At 35.0% G+C, this 17,500-nt stretch overlaps 1 protein-coding gene across 1 annotated transcript in view; it reads right to left on the reverse strand.

Moving 5' to 3' along the window:
• Nucleotides 1-6,120: 6,120 nt before the first annotated feature.
• The window catches only part of LOC144966243 (protein MAK16 homolog), a 12,841-nt gene continuing 1,461 nt past the window's right edge, over nt 6,121-17,500 (reverse strand). Inside the window, exons 4-10 of the mRNA XM_078902428.1 lie at nt 16,135-16,267; nt 14,772-14,855; nt 13,804-13,858; nt 11,754-11,828; nt 10,227-10,346; nt 8,069-8,134; nt 6,121-7,549 (exon numbers count right to left, since the gene is read on the reverse strand). Coding sequence (XP_078758554.1) covers nt 7,382-7,549; nt 8,069-8,134; nt 10,227-10,346; nt 11,754-11,828; nt 13,804-13,858; nt 14,772-14,855; nt 16,135-16,267 — 701 coding nt within the window. The 3' untranslated portion in view covers nt 6,121-7,381. The remainder of the gene's footprint in view (nt 7,550-8,068; nt 8,135-10,226; nt 10,347-11,753; nt 11,829-13,803; nt 13,859-14,771; nt 14,856-16,134; nt 16,268-17,500) is intronic.

Here is a 17,500-nt window from a genome sequence, read left to right on the forward strand (position 1 = left end):
TTTTGTTTTTTTGTGTTTTGTTTTTGTTTTTGTTTTTTTTTTTGTTTTTTTTTTTTTTTTGGGGGGGGGGGGTATTTCATTGTTTGTGTTTTAGATTATTGATTGCTTTTGTTTGTTGGTCTTTTTTTTACATTTGTTTTTTTTTTTTTTTTTTTCGTTTTTGTTGTTATCTATTTAAATATTCTTCTGCTTCTTCTTCTTCTTCTTCCTCCTGATTTTAATCTATTCACGTTACAGTTGACTTTTGGTAATATAAATTCAGAACTACTGTTCAAGGCTATGTGAGTCTGACGGAATCGATATTAAAACTACAATCAAGATATCATGCACGTGCTGTACGGTAAATACAATGAAATACTGATATAATGACATACTGACTGGTATGTTCTTGTCTTTGAATTGTATTCAACCAGCTAACTGCCGTACTCGGGAAAAAACACGTATTTAAACATTTGGCCAAAAAACTCGTCCTTCAAATATCGATCGATTTAAATTACCCTCACACATCCCCTTCCTGCCCCCTATGCCAACACCCCAATGAAACAGTAACACACCACTTGCTTGAATGTCAACCTCTTGAAGACCTGAGATGCACATTCCTCCCATCAAATCCAAGCATCAGTAACACACTTTATGGTCACCTGGAACAACTACAAAAGACGTCTAACTTCTACGTCATGGCACAAGACCGAAGGGCTAGAGCTCAGGTGGTCGCTGGTTCGGATAAGTGAGTAAGTAAATGACCCTCACCTTGGCAAATACTCTCAAACCTGGGATCTCGCTAAGTCTTGATTTAAGTCCCAGTTTTAAGAGTTTTGGCCAAGACGAGGATCATTCAAATCGACCGGTATTTGGAGGACGAGTTCTCTGACCAAATCATTTAATACCTGCTTTTCCATAGTTAAGTGGTTAACGTCGATAAATACTTATATTTGAATATTACAATATAAAATACAAACGGACCAGACTGAATTAACTCCACTTGTTGACAAAGTTAGATGATCCACGTATCGTATCTGGACCCCCCTCCAATTCTCATTCCTTCCTTGATACCTCGGCACGCCACTCCATTTGCCGCCAATCATGACATCGATTCCATCATTCGTTCTAATTGTCTCCTAGATTACCATTCCAAATGACTGGCGCAACGTTGAAGATCTCAGGGCCATTCACCATTCAATGATGCTTCCGGCAGGCTATTGATAACATACGGAGATTAAATCCTTCCACATCGCGGATGGATACAAGATACATTCTGTGGTAACCCGACATAACGCAGTTCTTTAAAAAAAAAAAAAAGCAATTTGGACGTAATTTTTTGGCATCAAATATTGATCAATAAGATAATTCCAAACTTGTCAAAAAGTCATAATTATGAAAATTTAGAGAAATGTCACGTTTGAGAGTTTTTGTTATGTTATGTGAGGACGTCATTTTCATTGACTGATATTTGAAGTCGATATTTTCAGGCCAAATTAAAAATAAAACTGTTTTGTCTGTTTACGGCCACATTAGATACGTCATTATGGGATTTGGCCATCTCAATGCGAGGCATCTCACAACCGATAACAGTGATAAGAGAATAAAAGTTATTTGAATCATAAAATAGGCTGTAGATAATGTTATGGCCTGACTCAATGTTGGCAGATTCCGGTGGCAAATGGGTGATAAAGTCATAAAAAGCTCATCGCTTCATATCCGTTGTCAGGGTTTGTTATCGCCCTTAATATTCAGAAGGAATGGAGTCCGTCTTGGCTCATACAACAAGGCATAAGATTTTGTGTGGTCGAGGAATGCTGTGTCACCAATAATGAAGGAATTACACTAATCTTCTTACAATCTAAAATTTAGAAATTAAGGAGCAGGCACCGGTGTAAGATAAAGATCTGAATAAGAATGTATGAAAGGTACCAGACAAAGCAAGAAAGAAAAATAGAAGAAAAAAAAAACATCCCAGAAAATCAGTCTACCGCGACTGGGAATCGAACATCAGACCTTCTGATTACCGGTCAGACATGCAAGCGAGGGTTCACGCCGTAAAACGCTTACCCTTGTGAAGAATGTAAGTATTAAAATTCTCCCAACTATCGCGAGAGCCTCTGTGGTGTAATGGTAGACCGGTAAACAGAAGGTCTGAGGTTCGGTCCCCAGTCGAGGTAGACTGATTTGTTTTTTTTTCTTCCACTTTTCATCTTGCTTTGTCTGACACCGTTCATACACACTTGTTCAGATCTTAAATTAAAAAATTGTTCATTACTTAGACACCATAATTATATCGCCAGCAATTTTATCACCTCACGTTAGAAATGGATTATTTTGTATTTCTGTGATATTTTGAAGGACGGGTTATTTATTTATCTAATTTCTTTGGGTTTTTAATTTTATAAATTTTATATACTCTTGCTTATTTTTATTTTTCATGAAAGAATACACATGTTTGTCTTATGGTTTGATATTTTGAAATATATTAAAATTAATAATTTTATTATCTGATAATTTTAATAAAAATAAATTAATATTAAAATTAATTTCTGGTTTTATATATATTTAATATCATGATTGATATTTTGTAGATATGACCCGTGAAAGAATGAGTATAACCAACTTGTCACATTCTTTTCAACAAACGTCAAGACCTCGGAAATCTTCTTTTACTTCTATTTCTATGCCCAATTCGGATGATTCTTTTCAAAAGATCAACAGAACAGCTGAAAAAAAATACTATAATATTATAACACTAGAACTAGATGGGATCGGACCGAGGAGCACACGATCAAAGGCCTCGGGATTGGAGGTAATAACAATAACAACAACAAAAATAAAAATAACAAGAAGAAGAGCAATAACACCAACACCACCACCACCACCAACAACAACAACCACCACCACCACCACCACCAACAACAACAACAACAGATGTAGATCCTGGCAGCATCTTGTCCTTGCGTGCAGTCTGAGTTTGGGCTTAGGGGTTTAAGTTTAACTCACTCAATCCTAGAGATTTTTTTGCTACTTATCAAAATTGGGGGAAAAGATGTATTAAAAATGAGCATGTGTACATAGATAGAATTATTTAACTATCATGAACATGTAAAAACTGAAACATTAGCTTTGATACTACGCCTATAATTTGTCTCATACAAATGTAATAAATAGACATGGGGTAAAAGTAACGCGAGTATACTACGGATATAGTCGGTGTTAGGCTTGAGTGGGTCAACGTTATTAGCGCTGAATGGCCTTTTGGTTATTTCCGCGCCTGTCATTCATTCATAAATAAAGGTACATATCGTGATGAGAGCCTTGTTGAGTCACAGGAGTCCAAGAAATACACAGACAAAAGTGGAGAAAAAAACTTCACAATGTGTTTGTTCTGGGTAAGGTCAAGGTCACCAACCATCGTTGGCATAAGGATCCCCACCAAAATCAAATTTGAAACACTCATAATAATATGTTGTTTCTTTTTAATTCTAAATTGTGCGATCACCATTTAACAAACAAAAAACAGAACAAAAAAAAACAAACCTGCTCACATCCGACTGCTTCCGTTATCGAAAAGGACTTCTTTCATGATCAAGAGCCTGTTAAGGACAATTAGACTGATTTTACCTCCTTTTGGTCCCCACACAAACCGTCGGAGGACCTCCCATTGGTCCCCTACAAACCGTCGGAGGACCTCCCATTGGTCCCCACAGAAACCGTCGGAGGACCTCCCATTGGTCCCCACACAAACCGTCGGAGGACCTCCCATTGGTCCCCACACAAACCGTCGGAGGACCTCCCATTGGTCCCCACACAAACCGTCGGAGGACCTCCCATTGGTCCCCACACAAACCGTCGGAGGATACCAAAAGATGTGCGGTCGAATCCCCGCTAAAATACCTTGGTTGGGTTTCATCACTTTCATAAAAAGAAAAAACAAGGCCAAATCATGAACTAAAAGGAATGTCAGTGTCGAACTGCTACCCAAACAGTTTGTTTGTTGTTTGTTTTTAAGGGTTTTACGGCGCTTGCAACACATTTAGGTTATATCAGCGCCAGTAAAAAGGAAGAAAATGGGATAGTAAAAAGTTCTAGAATTACAATTAAAGCACCCAAGAAAAAGTAAGACAAAAGGGGAACTGGGAACAAATAGGGATCAGATGTAGATTCCAAGAGCACACCATCAATGTACTTAGATTGAGATCACCAATAAGTCTCATCCGGACACAAGCACAAAATCCAACGAAGAGGAATACACTCAAATGCTTACACTATACATTAAAAATAACAAATATAATAATACATAACAGAGAGATGATTTACAAGGAAAAAAAATATCATCTCCCAAAACAATAACTATGCATTTGACTGTTTCCCTCCCAGCCAGGACCAGGACAAAACCAAGTAACCTCATTCCAAGACAAAGACAGAAAGCATGTTGGAAAACAGATATCAGGGGATAGAAGACACAGTATGGACCCCCTGCCCGCTATGGGAGGTCAGGATCCCCACCCAGTTATCCAAACAGGAAAAGACTTCAGCCAAGACTCGGGCAAAACAAATTGGTCTCATTCTGGGACATGGGCAGAAACAAATAAAATTCCCTTTATTCATCCCATAGGGGAAATTTGTCTTCAGGGCATATTTCATAAATATATAAATAAATGAGATAAATGTGGTAGTGACGTTGTTAAGATGAATTCAACGCCACTACCACATTATCTAAATCGTCTGTAGTGTTTCATTCACCCTGTTATGTTGATAAAGGGGAAACCCAAAACGTCAATTTTATCTGTTATATTAAATTGAAGATTACATTCAATTTCATTTTGTTATTTATTTATTCCGAGCATTTACATATCCCAGTTTCATGACTCTGAGATTTAGTGACATTCAAAAAGTATAGGAAAAGACAGGACTGCCACCTATGTACCAGATGGGGCGGGGGGGGGGGGGGGTATGAAATGCTCAGTTGACACAGCACTTCCTTCAACACCACAGGGGACTGAAATTGATTCCAAGTGTGGAAAAAAATAATAATTTGCATGGCAGTTGGATCTGTTAAGTCTAGCTGAAAGTACTCTGCAATAGACTAGCATCCTATCCAAAGGGCAACAAGCAATTACTAATGATAATTTTAAGCTATAGAAACTGGAATAAACTCCATGGGCTTAACGATGCAGATGTTGATATTTTCTGAACTACACAATAGAAGAAAGGTAAGGAGATCATGTAATTGTATGAAGCACCGTCCATGGGCCAAAGTTGGCAACGGTCACTTCACCTGAAAGTACACAAAAAACCTGAAACAATCTAGCGTCGTAGTAGTAGTAGTAGTAGTAAAGTGGTGGTCGGTGATACAGTAAATGATGATCGATAATGGTGGCAAAGACGGGTGAATTATCAACTTCCTCACCGGCAAAAGTATCAATTAACCGACAAGAAAGTCTTAGAAATTCTCATTCACCGGCATTTCCATCGTACGCCGGCAAACTTTGACCAATGGCACCGTCTCAGAGTGGCGTTATGTCGGGATGAACTAGGTGCAGAAAATTGAAAATCACCAAAAATATGAAAAATGAGATAAATCACTATTTGTTAGGATAACAACTAAAAAGAATTTTCAACATATTTTGGCCTACAAAAATTATAAACAGTGGACCTATTAAAGAAAGCTGACTGCACTAACATTGAAAACCAAATAAAAATAAGAATATGGCGTTGGCTGGGTCATGTGACCAGAATGGAAAAAGGGTCACGTCCCAAGACATCCCTGTACTGGACAGCAGATGGAAAGAGAAAGTGGGAGACCCACAGAAACCTGGTGAAGGGGCATGGAAAAAGAAATAAAGGAAGCAGGCCTGTCCTGGAATACAGTCACCGCCATAAAATAGAGATGTCTGGTGGATGCGAAGAGGATTATAAGAAATTACTGTGACGACTAACACAATTTCTAACATGAATAAAAACATGAAGGTTTGTCTTTAATGTAATTTTCATTCTAGATTCAATTTTCAGGGTTAAATTCATCTCGACATAATTCTCTTTTGAGACGGTAGGTAATATAATAACAATAATAATAACAACAACAATAATAACAACAATGATGATGAAAAAAAAATCACCACATAATTGATATATTTTTTATTGTTTTATTACTCATCGTATCAACTTTTTATTTACATAAAATCTCTCATTCTCCATTCATCCAATTCATCCTGACCAACCAATCACACACCATTTCAATCCCCATTCATTATTCAAGGTAAAAAGAGCAGTCACCATCAGTCATATTAACAAAGCGGCCAACATTGCAAAGAGCTAATGTTTTTTGTCTTTAAGGGTTTTACGGTGCTTGCAACATATTTAGGTTATATCAGCGCCAGTAAAAAGGAAGAAAATGGAATAGTAAAAAGTTCTAGAATTACAATTGAAGCATCCAAGAGAAAGTAAGACATAGGGGAACTGGGAACAAAAAGGGATCAGATGTAGATTCCAAGAGCATACCACCAATGTACTTAGTTTGAGATCACCTATTAGTCTCATCCGGACACAAGCACAAAATCCAACACAGAGGAACACACTCAAATGCTTGCATTATACATTAAAAATAACAAATATAATAACACATAACAGAGAGATGATTTACAATGAAAAAAATATCATCTCCCAAAACAATAACTATGCATAATTTGACTGTTTCCCTCCCAGCCAGGTCCAGGACAAAACCAAGTTATCTCATTCCAAGACAAAGACAGAAAGCATGTTTGAAAACAGATATAAGGGGATAGAAGACACAGTAAGTACCTCCCTGCCCACTATGGGAGGTCAGAGCCCCACCCAGTCAAAGAGCTAAACCAGCTACCCTAACGCACAATAACATCATGACCCAAAACAATAACAAAAAAACAAAAACAACGGTTAATCACAATAAATTTCCGACCCCAAAAAGAACCAAATTCAAGAAATCAATCAAACTCTCAAGATTAAATTCCATCCTGAGTGAAATCATGACAGGTTGAAGAATCGAGAGTGGGCAGAGTTTAATGCTACGATATTGTGTCACCACTCTATTAGTAATTAGTGACAAAAGAGAGCGGGAACAAAAGAAAAAAAAAACCCAACAAAAAGAAAAAAAATTTTTTAATGAGGCCAAGCCCATGTGAACTCGTGGAGAGAAAAAGTTGCAATAGTAGACAGAAAACTCAACTTCGGTTAATCGCAACATTTTCACTGATCCCACGGAGTTGCGATTATCCAGAGTGGACTGTATAAACAGTCCATTTAAAAATTTTGAATTAAAAATTTTTTCTCCAGATTGGCAAACAGAGTCTGGATTTTATCAGCACAGTTGGCCGCTGTGTATTAATATTTTCAATTCCGTCGTTTCCAAACGGATTTAAAATGTCAAACTTTGTGTTTTCTTTGACGTCGACGGTTCATCCTCTTCATATTCCACAACCACACGACCTCTTCTCCTCTTTGGTGGCGGTTCCCTCTTTGATTTCTTCTTCCTCGGCTGTGCTTCCTCTTCTGAGCTGTCAGATTCATCGTCTTCATTCATATCCTAGATAAATTATAATGAAAGAATCATAAACGGTAAACAAGGACAGAAAGATCAAAACAAGAAAACCATGAGAACCTACTTAAGAAAACATATCAGAAGAAATTTGTTTGTTTTTGTTTTGAAAAATTTAGTGTGCTTGCAACACAGTTGAGCCATTTAACAAAAGACAATAGGATTAGATAAAGGGAGAATAAGAACATAATAATAATAATAATAATAATAATAATAATAATAATAATAATAATAATAATAATAATAATATTAATAACAATAACAATAACAATAACAATAATAATAATAATAATAATAATAATAATAATAATAAGAATAATAATAATAATAATAATAATAATGATAATAATAACAATAATAATAATAATAATAATAATAATAATAATAATAATAATAATAATAATAATAATAATAATAATGATATCAACAATGATATTTTTAAAAAACTAAATTTCTGCTTGCTGAGTGGCAACTCTTCTTTCACACTCTCCTCTCAACAAAACTTACCTCCATGTCAGAAATATCGCTTTCATCAAAGTCATCGTCAGCAACAAACTGTATATCCCCAGTATCCTGGGGATGGAAAAAAAAAAAAAAAAAAAAGATAAAATACAGTGGAGTGTGTCTTGGTGGAGATAAAAGAAGTTTATGTAATTATCGTATCGTCTTTATCAAATGGTGGAAGACATAATATTTTGTACAAAAAAAAAAATTTTCTCAGATCAAAGCTAATTCAATTCAATTAGAATCTCAACCCCGAGGAAATGCTGATATTCAATGTGAACCCTAAACAAAAAACAAAAATAAATAAATAAAAAAGAAAAAAGAAAAAAGAAACGAAAATTTATAATGAAAGAAAAAAAAGAAGAGAAGAGAAAGAAGAATAAAAAGAAAAAGCAAACAAAACAAAACCTAATCAATCAATGTACAAAATTGACCACAAGGAAGGTTTAAAAATACGTTTATTATACAAATTCCGATGGTACCATAAAACCGATAAGCAAGGGGAATAACCACAGTATTTGAAAAGAAACTGTAAAATATTCTGTTTTACACCCCGTTCAAAACTTGTATATTTAATTACCTAAAAGTGAGTAGACTGTTTTAAAATCTATTTTCTATCACACTATCTGGTACAGAGCTATCCAAAATCTTAAGATTACGAGAAAAATCTCAAGTGTCTCCACCTAGGTTTGAATGCAGATAATCTGATACAGTGTCTCATTATTACAATCTTTACATACGGAAATTAAAATATATATGTGAGAATCTCAAGCTTGGATTGACTCCAGTTCTATTCACTACCAGTTTCCAGCAGTCTCTATTCATTTCAAAACCATATTCCTATCCAGCAAAAGATCTGAATATAAACAGCTAAAATTAATAAATCAAATAGAGAATCCCAATAAAATACACAACCCAATCGTGGATGAAGCCACATCAGAAATGAAAAACCAGCTACAAATTTACACGGAGACCATTATCACATGAATGGGATTACAGATCAAATTTGTTTGATTTCCGCTCTATTTGAACTGACAGAGTTAACAGATTATTCCTACATATACATCTTTTAAAATGTCTATGAATCAGTGCCAGAAATAAAAATACATTTAAAAAACAAAAAGCAGCCTCCCTCGAACTTCAGACGTTATCATAACGAGGAGGTTTGAGCTCCGATTCCCAATGACAGACAGATTTTTTTGCAGATGATATTTTTCCTGTTTTGCCTGGTACTGTTTCACTGACACCGCTTCAGATTTCTATCTTCCACCAGAGCCTGTTACCGAATTTGTTGCTTTGTAATTATTCCTACACTTTTTTAAATAGTAACACACCACTTGCTTGAATGTCAACCACTTGAAGATCTAAGATGCACATTCCACCCACTAAATCCAAGCATCAGTAACACACTGTATACTCACCTGGAACAATTATAAAAGACGTCTAACTTCTACGTCACGACACAAGACCAAAGGGCTAAAGCTCGGGTGGTTGCTGGTTTGTTTGTTTGTTTTGTTGTTTTTAAGGGTTTTACGGCGCTTGCAACACATTTAGGTTATATCAGGGCCAGTAAAAAGGAAGAAAATGGGATAGTAAAAAGTTATGGAATTACAATTAAAGCACCCAAGAAAAAGTAAGACATAGGGGAACTGGGAAAAAATAGGGATCAGATGTAGATTCCAAGAGCATACCACCAATGTTTGAGATCACCTAAAAGTCTCATCCAGACACAAGCACAGGTCCCAACTAAGAGGAATACACTCAAATGTTTACCAATCACATAATATAATATGTAAACTCAACATAATACAATGCATAACAGAGAGATGATTTACAAGGAAAAAATATCATCTCCCAAAACTATAACTATACATTCGACTGTTTCCCTTCCAGCCAAGGAGCTCCGGCAAGGATCAGGACAAAACTAAGTAATCTCATTCCAAGACAATGACAGGAAACAATTGGGAGACGGGTATGGGGGGATAGAAGACACAGCATGTACCTCCCTGCCCACTATGGGAGGTCAGGATCCCCACCCAGTCGCTGGTTGGGATAAGTAAGTAAGTCAATAGTAGTGAAAACTATTGGTCATCTTGAATGAACAAAACCCGATTCATGTCGTCATTGGACGACTGCCATAAGAGTAAAAATAACCACATACCTCGTCATCCTCTTCCTCGTATTCAAATTCCTCTTCTCCCTCCATCTCCTCCTCACTGGATAGGTCTTCTTCTGTGACTTTGTCAAAGGCTTTTTGGGGGAAGTTGTAGATGTCTCCATACTGTTACACACAATAGAAAATGATAATAATAATAATAACAATAATAATAATAATAATAATAATAATAATAATAATAATAATAATAATAATAATAATAATAAAGAATAAATAAAAAATAAAATAATTAAATGAGATTTTAAAAAATTAAAAATCAATTAATTTAATGACAGAAAAAAAAACCCCCATACATTTTAACAGATCCATTATCAATTTCCAGACAATCTTTCAAATATTTTACATTTCTTTGCTGCGAAAAGCAAATAAAAAAATTCTTATCATTCCCTTAAATCTTTCTTTTTCATGCAACAAAACAAAACTTTTATTTGAAAACATAATTCTTAGAATTAAACTATGGTTGCTTTAGCATTCAGACATAGACAAAGAAAAATATGATAAATAAAACTAGCTGTGGTAATTGGCACACTGCTTAGAATTGAATACAGTGCTATCGATTACAAAATAAAAACATTTTAATAATAACATCATTATCCATGATATAACCATGACAATGATTCTTCATTCTATATTCTATATCCTTCCAAATCCAAATAAGAAATATAAGATTTAAAACATAAAGTTCCATTAAATAAAAACAACTTTGAGACTAAAATCTTGCAAGAGTAAAGTTTGCCAGTTCTAAAAATTAGAACTCAATGGGCATGGATGTGGAAAAAAAATAAATAAAAAATTTCAGTTTTTATAATACACAATATCCACTAAATGTGCTCAAAGCTCTTTACAAAGGGTCCCTGACCAACAGCAACATGTAATATTGAGAATGAGACATGACGCCTGTTAGGCGATTATTACAAATTTTTTCCCCGAGAGACAACACTGCTAACGGCCAAGTAGTCATTTTACACCTGAGTACGGTGAGAGAATGTGAGTAAAGAACCTTTTCCAAGGACTCAACTCTGTGCCGAATGAGGCTTGAACCCAGGACCTTCCAATCCGAAAGCAAGTGTCATACCAATTAACAAATAGGAACTAAATTTTAATGAGAAAAAAAAACAACAAAATTATTGACATGTAAAGCTGATTTGTAAATGATGAACGAGGAGGGTTTTCCCCTGCACCCATATAAAAAAAGTAGTCCTTCAGAGCCATTAGGCCCATGGAGCCAATTGCTTGCTACCTCATTGGATAGGACACCGGTCTATTGCAAAGCACTTTCCACCAGATCTAACAGACCCAGCTACCCAATCACTGCTGGGTGGACATGGGAGGAAGGAGGTGTCAGAAAAAAAATCTCGACTGCACTCGGGATCGATCTCAGTCCCTTTGATTGTGAGACGAGTGCTCTACCAACTGAGCTATCCCCATGCATCCATATGAGTGTGGACAAAATACCACAATATCACCCACATCTGCTATGAATAATAATAATATAACTATTTCCAAACTCACAGCTCCTTCTTTCATTCTTTGAAGCAAGTTTTTCTCCAACACTGTATCTAGCTGGGCAGCTATCAAAGCCTTTTCCTAGAAACAAAGGAAAATAAAAAAATATGAATTTACCACCAAACCTTCTACTGGTTTCTACTCACCATTGCAACAAAACTCTCTCTTTCATTTTATGAATGGTTAGAAGATGATGAATGATGTCACAGATGTCATAAGTATGATCTGATATTGATAAATGATTATATATACATGGGTGCAAGCAACTGGACCTCAAAAAGCCTGCAAGTCTACTTATGACCAGACATATAATCTGAAAAAGCCTGCAAGATTCACAGACTTCACCTCGTCATTTAAAGTCTTGTTCTTAGAATCTAGTCTTCATAATAGTAGTCCACAATTGTTGTATGTTTAATCCAAAGGTTGTAATGGAGTAATTTGTTAAGTTTCTTGTCACAAAAAAAAAAATTTTAAAAAAAATAAAAAAATAAAAAAAAATAAAAGAAAGAAAGAAAAATCAATCAAATCCAAATCGCAAAAAGCCGACGACGTTTTTTTCGGTAATCCAATCGGCCGGCAGGCCGGCACTCTTGCACCCATGTATATATGATACATACCTGCCACCATTCCTATTTTCATTCTTCCTTTTCTACAATTCCAGCATTGTCTCTAAAATTCCGTTTTTCAAAATTTAATGATGATGATGATGGTAAGAAGAAAAAAAAAAAATGGAAAAAAAATAAAATATTGACAAAGGGGAGTTAAGTGGGAAAATTAATTGCACTCCATTCTTCCTTTACCTAATACATGTGATATGTGGTTTTGCCAGCTGTGCCCAAATACTGTCTTTTTTTTTGGGTCTCAAATTCCTACTTTCTGATTCCACTTTTGGAATATGAAATGTTGGCAGGTCTGTATAAACTTTATCTATTGAATATGTATGATTATATTATTCATGAACACATATATATGTTGATATAACATCAAGTAGGTTTTTTTTTTTGGTTAAATTCCACATTGCCACATATCATATGGTTTAAATTCGTCATTAACCATGCAGTGGCATCTAATTTTACCGACAATCAAAACCAAATTTCGAGACATTGTAACATGTGATCACGCACTAATCAAGAATGATAATTTTTCTTTTCAATTCTGGGAGAGAATCACTTGCATGCTTTATCTTTTTTTTTTTAATTCCGACTTCACCCCTAATCAAATCATGTTCATGATATGATAAAAATCATTACTATTTAATCAGTCTTCATTTCAGATCCTGTTGCTCATTTACATACCGTGAAAGCAACAGGATTTTGTAAAAAAAAAAGAGGATAAAAGCTGTTATAAAAAATGAACAAAAAAGTTTTTCAAGAAGTTAAAAGAGTTTTTTTCCATTTTGAGATAGTGAAGATTATTTCCCCTAAAATCTCTAATTCAGTCTATCATTTTATCATATTTAAACTTCAAATTCACACAAATCATGGGAAATTCTAGAGTCAACAGATGCTTAAAATAAAATGTACATTTCAATTTATTTGGTAGATCGAAAATCTCAAAAATAAGAAAAATCGACTTAACGAGTTTTGGAAAACGAGCCTTCAATTAAACGAGGAATAGTTTTACCAGAAAACGAAATATCAAGAGACATATATTTGTATCTTAATAGACTGCAAATAATCTACCTAGGTAGTCTTGTGCTTTTTTATGTGTGTAAACCATTAGGTTTTCTGTACCAGCAAAAAAAAAAAATTATTTTGGTATCTACCATGATGCGCTTTCTCTGATTAGTGAAACATTTTCCTTTTACAATTCTCAAAATTACAGGGACTACCCAAAAAATTAAAACTGGGATAAAAGGGAAGTAATCATGTTTTCTGATGTACTCAGATCTGAACTGCAAGCCATTGTAACAATCACACTTTTCTCTTCTCATTTGTGCCCATCATTTCTTTTCTTCTTAACTGGGGTAAAAATGACATGCAAAAATTGGCAACTGAGGCACAAAATATGAAACCAAAAAAAAAAAAAATAATAGTAAAGAGGAAAAGCTACTTACTGCACGTTTTGACTCTCTTCGCTCTTGCTTCTTATTCACTGGAATAAGTTTTTTCCTAAAAAACAACAAAAAAACACAAGAGATCAAAGTAATCAAATTGAGGTAATTTATTCGGTGATATGAAAAAAATCATTACCTCATGACTACCATTTCTCATTTGGATATTATAGACTAACAAACATTGGATACGATTTGGTAAACTATCATTTATTTCAAAGGTACAGGGGAGGGGGGGGGGGGGGGGGGGGGGGGGGGGGAAGGGGAGGGAAGAAAATAACACTCAGTTAAAAAAATGTTTTTTTAAAATATTCACATTTTATATCTATTTATGATACACAGCTGAGGGTCCCATAGCTCAATAGATAGAGCACACGCCTCAAAAGCAAAGATACTGGTACTGGTAGTTTCCTTCAGAGCCATCAGGCCCTTGGTTTCTATAGCGTGAAACAGATGATAGCAATTACTTGCCACACTATCTCAAAGTATACTTTCCATCAGGTCTAAGAGATCCAGCTACCCATTCACAGCTGGGTAAACAGGGAGGTCAGAAATAAAATCTCGACTGCACACACGATCAAGCTTGGTCCCTTTGCGAATGAAGCAAGTGCTCTACCAACTGAGCTATAGGGACCCCCTAAAGAGTCAGAAATAAATCTTGATTCCACCTGGTATAAACCTAAGCCCCTTTGTGTGTCGACCCCCAAAAGGTCATGAAAAGGGACAGCCCCCAAAAGGTCATGAAAAGGGACAGCCCCCAAAAGGTCATGAAAAGGGACAGCCCCCAAAAGGTCATGAAAAGGGACAGCCCCCAAAAGGTCATAAAAAGGGACAGCCCCCAAAAGGTCATGAAAAGGGACAGCCCCCAAAAGGTCATGAAAAGGGACAGCCCCCAAAAGGTAGTGAAAAGGGAAATATATAAACTTTCCTTTACAAAAGAAATTTACAGCTAGCATTTTGGAAATACTTACTGTCGTTTCAAGGTCAGCTTTCTTATTCTGATCAAGTATTGTGTGATCTTTGTGAACCTCTGCTTACACTTGTGGATCATATATCTGTTGATCAGAATATCAAGATCAGTTAGTGTGAGTGCCTCAAAAAAAAAAAAAAAAAACAACAAATAAAAAGAAATTTCCCCCACTCCACACACACTTAACCACAATATATGAAATCAAATACCACATACATGCACATTACGAAAACGACATAACGCGCATATCCAACAGTACATGCTACTATCAATACTAATAAATGAATTGGACCTGGTATAACATAATAATATCTCCACCATTGCCCCCCACCCCTAACAACAAAATAGTATTGTAATATCTGATATCGTCTGAAGAGACTAACTAGACACACACACACACAATGTGCATTGATTGACCATTGAAGACTATCACGAACTAGATCACAATTTACTTTCTCATGTATCTGTTATTTTGTATCCCGAGAAGTGTGCATTCCATGAAATTCTAACATTTGTAAATATAAAAAAATATATATCATAATCATAAATATATCAATTCATGCTTAATATGACTGCATGTTTAAACTAAATACCTGTTACCCACATAATTCCATTAAGTAAATTCCAATAGAATCCAATTACTTGATGAGTTTTATCTAACCTTTCATGCATGATCAGTTCAAATCTTGTTAATGGTCGAGGAAAAAAGATTAAAAGGAAATGATTTCCACCCCACAAGTCCAACACTTTACTTATTTTTTTTTTTTCTAATTAATATTCCACATTGCATTGTGTATATAAAGATGCCTTCAACGTCATGGCACAAGACCAAAGAGCTAGAGCTCAGCCGGTCGCTGGTTCAGATAAGCAAGAATTCCATATATATATGAGATTTAAATAATTTTGTTTTTTTTTTACAAAGAAATAAAGAGTAAAAATTACTCCCATATCAAATAAATATAAAAAAAACAAAGGTCTTCCTAATTAGATAAAACATGACGTGCAAGAATAGTGAAGGGGAAGAAATCACATTCAAATAATGTGAATAAATAATATATATTTAAATCAAATTTTTTTATATAATCTTTTTATTTCTATGTGATCCCTCCCCCCCCCCCCCTACTTCTTAATCTCTTGCATGTTTTGTCACTCTACTGAAGACAACCGAAGACCGAAAATGTAGTAATTTTTGTATCGCTTCAATAAAGATGTTTGCATTAATTTACTCTTTGTATCTATTAATTAATCTTTGTCCCGATTTTTAAGCATCCTCAATGTTTCTAAATTAACCAATGAAAAAACAACAACAAATCAATCCTAAAAATTAATTATTTTTTCTCCAACAAAACCACAACACAACCTACCTGGGCCAATATATCAAACTTTCATCAATCTGTTTCAAAGCCTTGGCATAGTTTTGACTCAATTTGACCTTTTCCCACATTTTTCTTGGAAATGCCGCTCTTTCAATGACCTTCATATACAAATAACACACACCTAGACAGGAAAACAGATTGACAATAGAATAAAAAACAAAACATTTAATCTTGTTCGGAATTTCAACTCTATACACACTTACCCTAAAAATATATTTGTCGTTTCACACAGAAATTAAAATAATAAAATATACACACAAAAATAAAAACAACGTAATATTACTATCTATAACAATCAGATTGAAATTTTTAATAGTATATTGACTAAAGATAGATAACACATTGATCAATAAACTCTTCATATTTCAATAGATAACACACTGATCAATAAACTCTTCATATTTTAATAGATAACACATTAATCAATAAACTCTTCATATTTTAATAGATAACACATTAATCAATAAACTCTTCATATTTCAATAGAGAACACATTAATCAATAAACTTCATATTTTAATCTTCCATGGAAGTATCCAATGTCCTCTATAACGTTACACACAACACACAACCAAAACCATTGTGCGGCTATGTGGTCTAGTGGTATGACACTCACTTTCGGATCGAAAGGTCCTGGGCTCGACGCATAGTTGAGTCCTTGGAAAAGGCTCTTTACTCATATTCTCTCACCGTACTCAGGTGTAAAATGAGTACCTGGCTGTTAACAGCGTTGTCTTTGTCCGTAAAATTGTAATATCGCCTAACAGGCGTCATGTCCTGTCCCGCATGTTAAATGTTGCTGTTGACCAGGGACCCCTTATAAAGCGCTTTGAGCACATTTAGTGGATATTGCGCTATATAAAAAAGCTCTTTTTTTAAAAAACATTCTGTGTAGAATTAAACCTGAAATATATTTTCTTTTAAAACCGATATATTGGAAAGGGGGGGGGGGGGGGGGGTAAAAAGCTGATTTTGTAGAGAAAAAAAGGGAAAAAACAATCAATGTGCTATTTTTAAAGAGTTCATATAACAGATTATCAATCCATATTGCATGAAAATAGATAAAACTTTTTTTGATGCAAAGATTGTAGTTTAGTACAAATAACCAAAGAAAAAGAAAAAAAAAAAAAGCCATAGTTAATCCCAGTTTGTAAAGCGTGAAACGGACAAAAGCAATTGCTCGCTACCTTTTGGATAGGACGCTAGTCAATCAAAAGTACTTTCCACCAGATCTAACAGACCCAGCTACCCAATTACAGCAGGGTGGACAGGGGGGTGGAGCAGAAAAAAAATCTCAACTGCACCCGGGATCGATCTCTGCACTTCCTTTGATTGTGAAGCAAGGGCCCTATCAA

This window comes from Berghia stephanieae, chromosome 2 (genome assembly GCF_034508935.2).
Source record: "Berghia stephanieae isolate SIO BIC M18660-M18661 chromosome 2, UCSD_Bste_1.3, whole genome shotgun sequence".
NCBI classification, from domain to species: domain Eukaryota; kingdom Metazoa; phylum Mollusca; class Gastropoda; order Nudibranchia; family Aeolidiidae; genus Berghia; species Berghia stephanieae.